The sequence below is a fragment of the Fringilla coelebs genome, assembly GCF_963513975.1.
Source record: "Fringilla coelebs genome assembly, chromosome: 9".
NCBI classification, from domain to species: domain Eukaryota; kingdom Metazoa; phylum Chordata; class Aves; order Passeriformes; family Fringillidae; genus Fringilla; species Fringilla coelebs.
The window spans coordinates 7,355,563-7,370,892 of record NC_140067.1 but is presented as its reverse complement, the minus strand read 5'-3'; the positions used below and the strand labels follow the sequence as shown (position 1 = coordinate 7,370,892).

The 15,330-nt window shown below is 43.9% G+C and overlaps 1 protein-coding gene across 1 annotated transcript in view; it reads right to left on the bottom strand.

Annotated features, from left to right (window-relative positions):
• AGBL4 (AGBL carboxypeptidase 4) overlaps positions 1 to 15,330 on the bottom strand; it is a gene marked incomplete at both ends in the record, with an annotated part of 878,788 nt that overhangs the window by 195,920 nt on the left and 667,538 nt on the right. Inside the window, one exon of the mRNA XM_084210960.1 lies at positions 6,638 to 6,727. Within this exon, the coding sequence (XP_084067086.1) occupies positions 6,638 to 6,727 (90 nt within the window). The remainder of the gene's footprint in view (positions 1 to 6,637; positions 6,728 to 15,330) is intronic.

Here is a 15,330-nt window from a genome sequence, read left to right as displayed (position 1 = left end):
ACAGGAGTGTTCCCATCCTCCTGGAGGCACAGGAGTGTTCCCAAGCTCCTGGAAACACAGGAGTGTTCCCATCCTCCTGGAAGCACAGGAGTGTTCCCATCCTGGAAGCACAGGAGTGTTCCCATCCTCCTGGAAGCACAGGGGTGTTCCCATCCTGGAAGCACAGGAGTGTTCCCATCCTCCTGAAAGCACAGGAGTGTTCCCATCCTCCTGGAAGCACAGGAGTGTTCCCATCCTCCTGGAAGCACAGGAGTGTTCCCATCCTCCTGGAAGCACAGGAGTGTTCCCAATCTCCTGGAAGCACAGGGGTGTTCCCATCCTCCTGGAAGAACAGGAGTGTTCCCATCCTCCTGGAAGCACAGGGGTGTTCCCATCCTCCTGGAAGAACAGGAGTGTTCCCATCCTCCTGGAAGCACAGGAGTGTTCCCATCCTCCTGGAAGCACAGGGGTGTTCAGATCCTCCTGGAAGGACAGGGGTGTTCCCTGGAAGCACAGCAGTGTTCCCATCCTGGAAGCACAGGGGTGTTCCCATCCTCCTGGAAGCACAGGAGTGTTCCCATCCTCCTGGAAGCACAGGGGTGTTCCCATCCTCCTGGAAGCACAGGAGTGTTCCCATCCTCCTGGAAGCACAGGAGTGTTCCCATCCTCCTGGAAGCACAGGAGTGTTCCCATCCTCCTGGAAGCACAGGAGTGTTCCCATCCTCCTGGAACCACAGGAGTGTTCCCATCCTGGAAGCACAGGAGTGTTCCCATTCCCATCCCCTCCTGACACAACTTGTGCCTGTCCCTGTCTGGATGCAGAACACCATGCACTTCATGGAAAGATTCTATTCTTCTTTTGACCAAGAGCAGCCACCTCTAGGGTGGAACTCTGCACTGGGGGATGCACTTTCCTATGGACTGCAGCCAGAAAAGATTTCCATGGGATGCCAGAACTATTGAAAGGGAATGTAAGCTTTGTGTCTTTATACCTTAAAGGATGGGGTGGTAAGAGGGTATAAAAAATACCCTTAAATTGGAGCCTCTGTGTCGCTCAGTTCCCTTCAGTCTTAGCAATACAGCCACAAAGACAAACCCTGGAAAAGGCTCCCTAAAAAGGCATTCCTGAACCAGAGAGCACTCATTCCTAGGCTGCCTGTCCATGGCAGAGCCCCCTCCTGCACCCAGAGATGCCTTAAAATCACATCCAAAGAGGAATTGCAGGCTAAGCCTTTATACATATGCAGGCATTCACTTGGAGCCTAGAAGTAGCCAGGACAGCATAAGTGTTTGCTTCCATTCTCTTTCATTTGGCAGAGAAGACAGAAGTGAGACTTGACAGTAATACAACAAGCATGCAATTACAGGATTCCTGCTCCCTGTGGAATGGTATTTTCTTTCCTCCTCTGGTAGGAAACATAGCTTGGAAATGAAGATGAATTGGCTTGCTAGGCAGAAGAATCAAACAGATCAAGTGAGATGCAAGCCATGCATTTATTCAGATGCACGTTCGGTCTGATAGGAAATCTGGCAGGTGAGGATGTCCCCAAGCATCTGAGCACCCAATCATTACCACCACAGGAATTTCTAGGTGCACTGCTTTCTTCTCCAGTGCAGCTGCTGTTCCCAAAAGCATCTTATACCAATGGCTACAGAGCTCGGCTTCTTTCCCTTAGGAGAAATTTATACTAAGCAAGGTCATCACCTCTGCTCCTTCAGAAAGGTTCTTTTCACAGGTAAAGGCTGAATTTCCACTTGAATATAAAACATGTCCTGGCCTTCAGTTACTCTCACTTATGTCCTAATGCTCAAAAGATTTATGTTTCATAAAAGAAACAGAAAAGCAGCTTTTAACCCTGACAGTATATTCCTTCTCTTTCTTCATAAGAAATGACAGAGTTTGGGTAAAATTCCAAGTAGAAGAAACAGGCTTCACAAGGACCCTTCTTATGCTTAAGACTCTGTTTCCCACAAGAAATAAAAACCACAAATCCCAAACACGTGACAAAACAAAACAAACCCCATAACACAACCAAAAAACCCACCCAAGTCACATTTATTGTACTTTAGCAACTTCACTCTCCTACCAACTCCCTCAGGTTTCCTGCAGGATCAAATTCAAAGAATTTGAAGGCTCTGCCTCTACAAAATGAACTAGAAAACAGTTTTAAGAGGCCACTTTGGAGTCTGTCCAAGAGTTAAATCCTTCATAGCACCTGGAGCATCCTGGTGACACAGAGAACAAGTTCAATTACCCACTGGCCCAGTGAGTTATGGTGCAACATCAGAACTCAAGAGACAGCTGCTGGGAGAGTTGTTTTCAGGCAGTCTGCTGCCTGCTATTCCATGCTTTAAACTTTGAATCAAAATTTGTACAAGTTTTCAGATTTTTTTTTCCCCCTGCCCTCTGCTGGTGAGAGGGTGAGGGTTAAAAACACAGACGAAGAATGCAAACAGAAAATCAAGAGACCTTGCCCAGTGCAATCTGTTCCTTCATTTCACATCATCTGATTTAAGGTGAAGCAAGAGGGAGCATTCATTTAAGCAGCTATAAAGAAAAAAAAATTCATTGAAAAGTAATTTTTTTCTCAGTTTCTTATGGAAAAGAGTCGCAGGTGTCTGTTTTTCTTATATTTTCTTTTTAATGGCTGTTCCCTTTTCAGCCCATAAGATTCAAGGTCAGCTCCTGGTCACATTGCACTGAGCCTGAGATGCTCAGCAGCTTCAAACCCAGCTGTGGGATTCCTCTCCCTCCTGTATTCCATTCTGGCATCCCAGCCTGGAAATCCCTATTAGAGGCTTGGGGCACAAATTTTCATTTCTGCATTTGGATGGCACGATGGATGCCACACTGACAAATCAACAAATGGCATCCTACTAACAGAACATGCTAAATCAGTGGGTAAAATACATGTCTTGGTGCAGCTAGACTGGCTTAACCTTGGAATTACTGACTGCTGGCAGAAGTCAGAGCAGGCAGGATAAACTTAAACCTAGGGGTGTCTCCTACAACTTTCTGTGGATGTGAATAGCGAGAGAAAGTTGCTTTTCTCCCACAAAGAATATAAAATCTAGCAAACACAGGAAAGAAAATAAGACTCTGAGAATATTGGGGGCTAAAAATACTCCTATTGACAAGTCTTGGATAAAATCCAAGCCTTTTGAAAGCTGCCTTATGGCCAGTGTTTAGAGGGTAGGGGCTTGCAGAGATTATTTGTGCACACTGTTATCTGACATCTGTAAGAGTTAGTTTATTTGCCTTTATAGTGTGGAAGAGAAAACAGCCCACATTTTCTTAAAGGAAAATACTGTGGGGGAGAAAAATGAGGAAAAATATCTGAGAAAGGAAAATAATCTGAACTCACAACTTCAGAAAAATCCCTCAGAAATCTGAACAGCCTAAGAGAGATGAGTTCAGTCTACAAGATGAATTTGCACCTCTTTGTGCTCACTACAAAAGCCCTCCAGGAGCAGCAGTGATTCCAGCAGTTGGTTAAAAAAGGGTCTATAATAACAAAATGGAAACAAATCCTCTTAATCCTGGACCCCACTCCTACTTATTATCCCTGGAAGTGGTACAAACATCAGTGCTCATGGTGACCATCACCATCTGAGGAGAAGAATACCACCCTGCCTTTGGATAGAAAGGTGCTCATGTGAATATTCTGAATATCCTCTCTGATGACTGGGTCTCCATCTCCAGCCCTGAGCTCCACCACAAGCAGTTAAGAACCACCAGGAAAACCTCCTAAAAAAGCTAACCATTGTACTAACTCTTAAAACAGAAACAAAAGGTTCTTCATCCATCTTTTTATGAAGAGGCCCTCCAGGGTTTTGTGGCAGCTGCAGCATGTGTGAAATATTACAGCATTTGTTTGGAACTGCTGGAGGAGGTGCCTGATGATTCTAAGGAGGTCTGGCTACTGCTGCAAGCACTCCACAGCTGGAAGGTGACAGAAATGTCTATCCAAGCTTAAAATACTTGCACATTTGCAGGAGTGAAGGGCATTTGTGTCCAAAACTCAGTTTTCAGTGGATTCTTCATAGTAGAATATGAAGAAGAATGACAGAGAAACAATTTTGAACAGAGAGATGACAAGCTTTTTTCTTCCCAAAGGAATACAAAATCCTTGCTTAGATTCATAACATGTGGGTAAAGTGGAGGACAAAGGATCAAAAGACAGGCACAGGCATCTCCTGATGTATTAAAGCTAGAAAACTTGCTTCTCAGAGGCCTTGGCTAGTCAAAAACAACAACAAACCAAAACAGACAAACAAAACAAAACAAAACAAACAAAAATAAAACCACCAAAGAAACAGGGGCTGTAATAGGTGGTTTCTGCCAGGCTCCAGGAATCTCCTGTTTGGAGCATACAGCTAAAAATCCCTCAGCAAAAACCAGGACAAAGAGGACAGGAAGGGAACTGGCCAGCTCTAAGACAGGTAAGTGAGTAAGGAGTCAGATATTATCTTCAGGCTTTAAAGAAGACAGTGACTGGACTGATTAAAACCAAAGATTAATTGGAAAAAAATGAAAAAAAAAATTATTAAAGCTTTTTGCTGATTGTCTATTCCCCTATGGACTGATTCTCCAAGCTTGGGCAGTCACAGTTCTGGTTCTTCCATGCACAAGATGCTGCTTGCTCCTGGAGAATCTTTGGGATCAGTTTCCAGATCTTAATACTCCAGGTGGTGAGCATCATCAAACATTCAAGAAGAAATCTCTCCACCCAGAAAAAAAATAGTCCTGACATGTTCCATATGCACTGAGCTGGCATCTGGATATAAAATCTGCAACACCTAACTATGCCAAAAAGCTTCCTGAGACTCCAGAAATAAAATTCCTAAGTGTGCCCTCAACTTGACTGCCAGAGGAATCTTTTTTATCCCCTCTTTTGATCCTCCCACACAAAAGTTTCCAAAGATGGAGCAAGCACCCAGTTTCACATTTGGCAGTGCTAGAAACAACGCTGCAATGGCCTTGAAATGTTTGACATTTCCACTTGTCTGGAGGCGAATTCTGCACAGGAGGCAGCTCTGCCTGCTCGGGGCAGGGGCTCAGAGCAGAGCCCCTGGGTCCAGGAGCCATCAGGAGCTGCAACTCAGCCTCAGCAAGTTTCTCATGTGCTTCTCCAAAACTGATGCCCCCTTCCTATTTTTCTTGTGTTTCCTGTGCTTTTTTTGTTTGTTTGTTTGGGTTTTCTTTGTTTGCTTTTTTGTTTTTCTTTTTTTATTACAAAGCAGCAAGTTTCCATGAGACAATCAGAGCATGACTCCTATCTAGCTGTTTCATCAGGCTAAGCATGCCACACGCTTTTACACATCCTTTTTTTTTTTTTTCCCCTGATTATTTCCCTTTTGAATAAACTCTCCATTATCAAAAAAAAATAACATCATTTACAAAGCACCACCTCAGCAGCATGCCTCAGCTTTCATTTCACAGGGCTATGCCAGCAGCCACAAACAGAATCAAAGCAGCCAATTAAAAATCCATATTCATTAACAAACATCATGTGTGCTATAATGCCCTGCATTGACTGTGGCACGGCAGGAGATGGGGAACTCGCTGAGTTTTCCTGCTCTCAGTCTGAAGCATTGTTTCATCAGAGGAAGGGTTTTACCTTTGCTACTCCAGGCCAGCAAGGAGAGCATCCTGCAAGCCCCCAGGGCTGGGGCAGCAGAGGGGGCAGCTGCTGATCTCTTCCCTCCACCATGCCAGACACAGCCCCTTGCCAGGGTGAGGAGCACACAGAGCAGACCCTGAACGTGTGCCAGACCCTCCCCACCGAGGTCTTTGGGCACCAGCAGGGCCAGTGGCAATGGAGGCTGTGGCACCATGAGCAGACAACATAATAAACTCTGCATATGCTTGATTGATGCAGCTCATCGGCTCAGCAGGGCCAGGTCCAAGCTGCTGCAGTGAATTACCAAATTGCCCTGGCTCCAGGGGAGCTACTTTGATTTACACCATCAACACTTTGCTGCTGCAGACAGTCACATGCATAAGTACAATATTTCAGACCTGTGCCATGAAGTTATACGAAGGCGTGCCAGGGTTATTTATTTATTTGTACCCACGAGCCTGAGATTTACAACTCTTTATAAATACAAGCCAGGCAATTTGCTTTCTATTTTTAGCAGGAATGCTTTGTGCAGGAAACAGCTGTCAGCCACTGGGAGCTGTGCTCCTCAGAGCAGCAGCTTCAGACAAAGAGAGGCCTCTTAGAATTCAACTGGAGAGCTAGGGTCACTGCTTTGTGATGGAAAAGAAGCTGGAGAAGGTACACAGCAAGGAAAAAAATGAGTAGTTCACAGAATAAACCCCAGAAAAATGGGCTGGAAAAGCTCTGAGAAAAGGACCTTTACACAAATATATTGCATATGAGTGTGACTGCCTCATTCTTCCCAAACAGCTTCAGAGCCCAGCTCTGTCCAATTCTGACCAAGTCCAGCAAACCTTCCCAAGACTTGGAGACAATCTATTCCAAGGAAGATGAGCAGCAGATAAGAGACTCTGCTGATATCCTGATGTGCTGATTTCCACTGTGGAAAAATCTGCCTCGTCCCCTCTCAGAGCCAAAGCTATCCCCACCCAGCAGGTGCATCAGCAGGAGATCAGACCCCCAGACCTGCCACCTTGGGGGGGTCTGACACTCACCTTGGCAGACGAAGGAAGAGGGTGTTTCCCCAGGATGGACCCGTGCTGTGATGAACACCACCTTCTGTTCAGCCCCTGGACGCAGGTTTGCTGCAGCAGAAAGGGGCAGGGGACAGAGGGGGGGAAAGAGGAGAAATTAAGATCATTAATTTGATGTAGAAGCAAACAACTGTTAATTCCTAAAGCCCATCCTTTCATTAGTCACACGTTACAAACAAGCACAATCCCTAACCAAAGGGGCAGAGTCACCAGGTCTCCTTCCCAGACAAGGGCTGCAAGACTAATGACATGCAGCCAAACCTGCAACAACAAGTTTAGGTCTCTTTTTAAACCCCAAGATTTACTGCAGTGGGTTTAACTGCGCTGTAATTGTGCTCTCACTCGTGATAAATGTCCCCCTGGGCCACAGGAGCAGCACTGGGGCTCCAGTCAAGGTAAAGCCAATTGCACCCTGCATTACACTTGGTCCAAGCCTTAACAGTGCCAGGCAAAGGCAAAGTGCTACAAATTATATTTATTAGGCTTTGCTCTGGAGGATTTAGAGGTGATTTTTTAAAAATCTGTTAAGTGTTTGGGACTGCGTCTGCTCTGACTGAAAGAAAAGCTAAAAAAAATAAAGTATAGAAAAGAAACCAAGATTAAATCCAGGAACCTTCTCCAGTGAGGGCATGAAAATGTGCCATTTCCCCTTCAAATTGCAGATAGGTGGAAGACAGATTTAGATCCCAACTATGCTGAATTTAACATGGCTTAATCCCTCAGTTTTGAAACCACACCACTTTGGCCACCTGCTTCAGCCATAAACTACATGGGTCAACCAGGATCCTTCCTTTGTTTGTGCTGTGACTGCCTTTAATAAACAGCAAATGAAAATTATGCTCTTGCAAAATGGGTTCTGGGAATTTTAAAGACTATAAGAGGTCAGGACCTCAGTTTGATGTCTTATCTCAACCTGAACACACACAGCAGGGGTAATGCTAAACACAGCAGGCTCCAATAGCTAGAGACAGTTTAAATCTTTGTTTTGAAGTAAAAAGTTTACAGACTGGAAACTAAATCCAAGCTTTTTTCCTTTTTTTTTTTTCCCTGTTTTAATTAGGTAGATGTACTGCACACATATCCAAAGTCAGACTTTTATTTTCAAAGATGTGTGAGAGTCTTCAAGACCATACCTTAGTTAATTTTTTTTTATTTCCCAAATTCTTAGAAGTGCTCCATTTTCCCTAGGGCAAATCACACCTTACAGAACCATAGGAATAATCAATATATTTTTGCTGTTCTCAGGAGACAATTGCAGCAGGTTTCTTCTTTTATTTCCTTAGCATCTCAAAGTCCTGCAGCTGCTCTCCCTATAACTCAGCCATTCATTTGTTCTCCCTTGCATCAGCTTCACCATTCTCTGATGTTTTTGAACCCCAGAGGCAAAGAAATATAAGAAAGAAAGTCTCTGCCAAACCCAGCAGCTGGTGGGGTCAATTCTCTCAGCAGAAGAAAAGTGGGAGGCAGCAAAAAGGAGCACAACCCCATCAGCTGGGAGTCGATGACCATCCCACATCATTGGCATTAACATTAGGTAGGTGGGAAGAAGGAGAGAAATCAGCAAACCAACTTTAGGGAGCAGAAGGAGAAGGCTGGGATCACTTCAGCAAGAGGAGATGAGTTTTCCTTCCCTCTGAGAAAACCAGCATTGCATTAAAGGGACTGTGGCACAGCACAGAAGTGATGCTCAGCACCTTGACTGCTTTGGGTCTGGAACAGCACTGGTCAGGAATCTCTTGGACAGAGGATTGGTTTGGGTTGTTTTGTGGCTTTGACTTTGTTTTCAATTACAAAATTGTTGTTATTTATGCTTCATAGAAGTTATTAGGATCATTATTATGATCAATAACTTTTACTATGCAAGTCTATTTTAATTGGCAATGAATTAAAATCCCCACAAGTCAAGTCTGCTCTGCCCCAATGGCAATTAGTCAATGATATCCTTGTCTTTCTCTTGACTCATGAGCCTTTCCTTTTTATTTTCTCCCCCTGTCCTGGATAAGAGGGAACAGCTGTGTGGGCATCTGGCTGCTAACCAACGTCAACCCACTAAACAACTACAAAACACCATTTCATTTTTTAACTTAAACGTTACATTAGAAATACATCCTATTTTCTACTTCAGGATTGAAAAGATCAATCAAAATTAAGAAGATTAGAAGTGTATAGCTCTGCTTAGTAGGTGCCAAAGGCGCTTAAGCAAAATGACAGAACGGCACACTCCGTTTAGCCACAGCTTTGAGACTTGTGGAAATGCAGATACATCTGCTGTGGCACCACTTTCACCCTTCTGAACAACAGAGCAGTGAATCTTAGATACAAAACTCTTTGACCTAACAGGGTTTTTGGAAAGAAAGGTAAGAAAAATAGACATGTCTTGAATGGTTCCTTTTCCATTTTCTGTTCTGGAGAGTATCTTGAAGATTTAAATGAACATTTTCTCTTCCTTTTGAAGGCTACCACTATCATCACTGGATAATATTTGCCTTGACTTATGACTGAGACCTAAGCAATCTGTCACTGTGTGTTACACCCCGGTGTCCTGCTACTCACCCACTGCCATCCTGCCCCTGCTCAGAGGAGAATTCCCCCAGCAAAGCTGTGGAGATCTGAGATTGCTACTCAGAACAATCAACACTAACCTCAACATCTCCTCTGGCTCCCCAGCAACCACAGCAGTGATAAACACCAAGCAAATTTCGTACTGAAAAGAAACTCAATGAGCTGCAAGCAAGCAGCTCAGATCTCATTCTGAGTATCACTCGTGCTGTTTGGCCCTCAACCCATGTTCCTTCCCCTCTAAAGCTTTGGCATGTCAAGCCAGTCACTTAACCCCACTGGCAACACTCCCTCAGCTCTCACCCAGGAAACAGCAATTTCCACTCCTGGTTGCTTATTATGCTGCTGCAACTATAGCAAGGTCGCACAGAAAACGTTTTCTACTTACAAAGAGAGAGTGAGATCGAATTCTAAACCTTCACAGGAAGGCAAGAAATTCACTTAGCCATTTTCATTCAATTTTCATTTTTATGCTACTATAAAAACATGAAAATGATAGTATTTGTATATAGCAGCTTAATGGTAGGTATCTAGAACATTCAAGCAGAAATATTAAATTTATGGAATTCCATTTGCACCACCAAAATGAAGTACTATAATAGAACTGAGGTAGAACATCACTCCTCAACATCCAGGATCTTTTCTGCTACCTTGTCAGAGCAGAATCAGACTGCAGATTTGTGATTTCTTTAGGTCTTGCAGTCATGATGTAGTTTATGATTCAAGTTCACAAATTAGCACTAAGGATTAGAGGTCTGACCCTGGAAGTCTGGTTCAGAAACACTTGAGGCTGGTGCCCACCAGGAGAACTTGGGAGTGAATTTCACCCCTTTGCAGAGGACTTCAAAGTTGAGAAAGGTACTAGAAAAATCTTGTCATCTCTGGAAGACCAGAAGGCTCTAATCCATGGGAATCCATCAACCTACAAACATATGGCCAAATAACAATTTGATTTAAATACCCATGTATATTTTAATGGCATGTTATCCGCTGCAAATGAATTCCATATTGCCATCCCGTCTCAGGTACTTTGCACCAGGGGGTGGGCTGCTGCCAGCATGTTTTTATCCAAAATCCTGCAAGTTAAAGACTCCACAGAGGAAATCAAACCAGCTCTATTGCACTGCCCTCCTGTGTGCCACCCCGGCTCGCCTGTGCCCAGCACAGCTGGAACATCTGCATCGAAAGCCAGCGCTGCCCCGGGTGCCTCATCTCCACCACGTTAACCTGCTTCAGCAAATCAAACCCAAGCAGCATTTACTGTGCTCTGGCTTTTCCTAAGAGACCAGATCAGCGCCTAATCCCATTTATTTTTGCTCCTTCTGGCCACAAATGTCATTTCAGGTAAGAGCGTGCATCTCAGCAATGCAAGAGTGCAAAGGAGCAGCATTTTGGTCGCTACTGAATCCCACTGGACCTGGTGAGGTCAAATTTTCCTTCTCACCTTCTTACTGTTGGCTTCAGCAGAAGAAAGAAACTAAGAGGGACAGAAGGTCAAAATGATGTCATTTGTACCACAGAGTGATGAGCAAAGACAGGGTTCTGGAAGCCAGACACCCATTCCTGCGCAGTTTTATCTGAAATGGGAGGCAGCAGCCCTTTGTCTCTGTGCAAAGGCCATGGAAGGCCAGGTCTGTGATGGGGTGGCACTGCTGCTGGGGACCCTCACTGCTCATGGGCTGCCCTCACCTCCCATCACCTTCAGGCTGTGCTGCCTGGGGTTTTGTTCAGCAAAGCCTCCTTTGTGCAAGGACCATCTACTCAGCAATGGTCCTGCATGCAGTGCTCGAAGCTGCATCCAAACCTTCCAAGTTTTGGGCGTTCATTCAGGCTCTGTCCTTGACTCTGTCAGGTGCTTAAGTACATGATTTGTTGGACGGGCTTGCATGGTGCTCAAAAATGTGCTTAACCATAATTTTGGCATGAGAGCTGGGCTGAATTGGGGCCATTTTGCAGGAAGCCTGCCTCTGAGATCATTGTCACAATGTTTTAAAGTTGGAGATTGTGCAACTATTATCCTTTATTGCTCGTTTTATGCCAAAGTCTCCCTTTCTTTTTACATTCCTCTTAAAAGAGAAGCTATTTCAGAGCATTTAATATTATTTAATCTCTTTACTCTGGCAGCATAGAAATTACAGGAACCATTACAATGGTCCTGTGTGAGCGTATGCTTTATTGATGTATATGCTGACCTAATATCAAATTGATTTTACTCAGCTTTTCTGCTGACCATGGAAAAATGCAAATTGGGTATTATATTTGCACACTAATTTTATTGGGCCCCTGTGTCTTCATAAAAAGATAAAGTTTGGGCTAATAAAAATAAAACATTTCTGGGGCTAATATAGGCAAATGTTTATGTAGGCAGGTAACAAATTGGTTTGTCATTTAGGGGAACATAAAGAGCACTAAAATCATCTTTAGGCAAAATAGATTGGTGGCTTTTGCTTAGCTTTTAGCTTTCATTTGCAAAATCAATTTAATGTAGCACAGTGTCTCAAAGAAAGGGTGACACAGGATTAAGACATTAATTGTATTCCCCCTCCATAACTCCCCCTTAGTCAGAGGCCCTGGGATTTGGGTTTGCTCTTGTTCAAAGCAAATTAAATATATTTCAGCAGAAAATGGGAAAAAGGAACCTTTAGACTGTTGCCATGTGTGAGCATCCAGTTGGGACAAACAGGGGCAGGTAGCAAAGTGGGACTCATTGTTCTGAAGGCAGATGCTGACAGAGTTATCAGCACTTGTCAGTGCCACCAGGAATCCGAGAGCACAGTGGCTGTGTGATGCTCTTGCTGGATATGGCTGAGTTCCTCCCTCCTCTCCCCTCCAGTCCTCTGTAACAATGCCTTGTGCCTCCCTCACAGCTTGGAGCCCTGCTGGAATGCAGCTGAGTGAACTTCAGGCTTATATCAACAGCCTAACTTCTTTTTACTGAAAGGAATTGGCCTACAAACATCTCAGAGCAGGCACTATTTCCACCCAGCTCGTGGTTTTCATCCCCTCCTTCCCTTTCCCTGCCTCAGTTGCAGGGGGTTTTGGAGGGGCTCCATGTGGTGGGAGGTTACATAAACAGTTTTGATGTTAATACTTGACTGCATTTTCAACTTAATAGCCCAGCAAAGGGATCTGACTGTGAAGCAAAAGGCCAGAAATATCTCCTGGTAAAATTATGCTGAAGCACAGATCGAATGACGCTGCAGAGCTATTTGCAAAATCAGAAATGGCAAATGCCTACAGAGCAAGAGCCCCCTTACCTCCCAGCCACGTTTGCTTATTTTTAATCTTCATTACATTTTGTAAGCAACCATTTTTCCATTTGGGCTCTCTGATACTGGCAGCTCACTACGCTTTTGAGGCAGGAAAATTAAATCCACACAAAGCCAGTCAAGATATACTCACATCTTCCCTTGCTCCTCATCTCCACTTAAAAAAAAACCTCCAAAAAACTCTCCTAAAAACCTGAGGTTTTTGTTTTTTTAAATTATACATATGCATTTGAATGTTGGAACATACAGTCCTATGAATAAGAATAGAAATCTGGAATATGAACAGCACATTATTCGTCCTCAAACGGCCAAGGTGATGACAACTCACAATTAAGGATGCAGACAGTAGCATTTAATGTCACCTACCTGCATCACTGTCATATCAGAACAGTTTAGCAGGCAGGTCCCCAGCCTGCTTTCTTTTTCCCTTTTCTGCTTTGCTATTTATAAAGTCAGGTTGGAGTGTAGATCAACCCCTTGCCCTCCAGAGACCGGAGGCACGCAGTAAATTATGGGAAGGCTAAGTGGTACATCAAATGTGTCTCCTCAAAGCTATACATCATCCTGTTAAATTTGATGTCTAATCCCAGAACCCCAGAAATCATTCCCGAAATCCCAGAAAATGCATGTGTCCTTCAGATGATATAGAACAAGAAAGTAAAGTTTACCTGCAGGGAAAAGAAAAAAAACCACCAAGACGAAAACATTCTAGACACGATTTGCTAAAGTCTTCATTTCACTTGAGCATCTTTCAGTGCCATTTCCTTAAATGCCATTGACTCAGAACTCACCCATCTGTACTTGAATGCATGAACTCTGATCTACACTACTCACTTTATTTTTCCTTGCCATGGTTGACAATAAATTACAAACTGAATGAACCCAACATCCTCTTCATCTCTCTCTAAAAATCTTACATCAGATAGAAATGCAGTATCTTACATATGCAGCAGCTCTTCTCAGTCACCACCAGTGACAGCAATAATGATCTTCAGCCATTCCAGAGGGTTCTCTTGACTGAGCTCCACAGCCCCTCATCAGTGAGGAGGAGATGGAAACACTCAGGAGCTGCCTGTGCCCCAGAGGAAGCAGACCTCATCCTTTGGGAAGGTATCAATATTAACTGGTATCTTTCTAGCTCTCTCTGTTCAGAGCTATCATCCCTCTAGAATTCTCACCATCCCAGTAGCCTTCACTTTTTACAAAGGGATAGAACTAAAATATTCAGATGCAAGACATTTCCACCTGAAATACTACATTACATGGGTATTTTCTCAGTTTGTCTTTAAAATCCAGGGATTCAGAAGATGATGCTAGGACCTGTTAAAAAGCAATTCTCTATCAGCTCTCTCCAGTGGAGAGGGCTACGGCTGTGTTTGTTTGCTATAAGTATGCATGGACTTAAAGATAAGAGAATAATTTATGGCAGAATTTCAGCCAAGGTAGAAAAGAGGGAATTACCACCCCCTCACAAAGTAGCCCAGCATTTACAGGAGCAGCCAGGACACCTTTGATCTGTTTTGGGTTTTTTTCCAGTTTTGCTGTGGCTCTGCCTGTGATTAACCTTAGCGCTCAGACTTTCCTATATAAAAACTGAGAAAAACCATGTGCACTTCAGAACAGAATTGAGAGTCCCAGAACAGCTACTCTCAAAACTCTTCTAGTTTCTTTGAGATGCACAGCCACATCCTTGTGCTCTTCATGGATTTTTCCAAGGAAGGCAGCGCTGAAAATGACATTTATAGCTGCCATGAGGTACAACTCCAGAATCTGTGAGCCCAGCATCTCTAACCTCTCAAGGCCAATGGATAAAAAAAAAATAGGGAAGGAACAAGCTGCAACACAACATGCAAAAATTGGGAAAGGTGTTTCTGGGAAGCTGTAAATCCTCCATTCACTGGGGCTACATCTCATATTATTCACTTAAGAAACAGGCAAAAAGTGAAACAGGAGGAGAATTAGGGAAAAAGAAAAAGTTGGAGCAGCATAAAATAATGGACAAAGCTGGAGACCTACTCAGGTCTCTCTCTGTGAGGAAAAAAACTGAAAAGCAACCAAAGTTTCAGCCTACTGGGCTTAGGTCTCAAACCTGGGGGAGCAGTGGAGCAACACAACCACCCCTGTCACCAATTCATCTCCTGGGTTCCACCTTTTTGACACTGACCTGAACAACAGGAACCCTACTCTCTCTTATTCTTCCTGAACACCCATTGAAAAAAAGAGGGGACATGATCAATTACAGGACACAGGAGATGATTATTTTTTTGATTTATGTGTTGCATCAGACCCTTTCTGGGCAGAAGGACAAGGACTGACAGGGTTAGGAAGAATAAAACCTTCAGTGTACAAAACCTTGACAGCAGTGATCCCAAGCAAGATGTGCAGGGTGTTCTGCAAGGGGTTTTGGCCTTTACTGAACTATGACTGTGAGCTCTTCAGTGGCTGAGCTAGTGGTCAATAAAAAGGAACCTGCTGAAATGAGATTCATGAAGAGCCATGCTCCTCAGAATGTGACTCTGACCTCTCTGGGAAGCACCAGCACTCTGTTTGGAGAGAGGCTTGAGCCCACAGGCAAGAAAGAGACACCAGAGAATTGTTTCTCTTTCCATATTCATTGCTGGCCTGAAATCAGGATTTGGCCCCAAACACACAGCACCAAAAGTTAAGATGCTCAGTAGAGGGTCTTACACATCAAATTCAAATTTTGAAATACTTCAGCGAGGTGGGGAATGCAGACTACCCTCAGGGCTGAAGAGCACACACCCCTAAGGCAGCCAGGAGCAAATCTTTCTTTACTGTCATGTTAGACATTGGCTTCAAATCAGG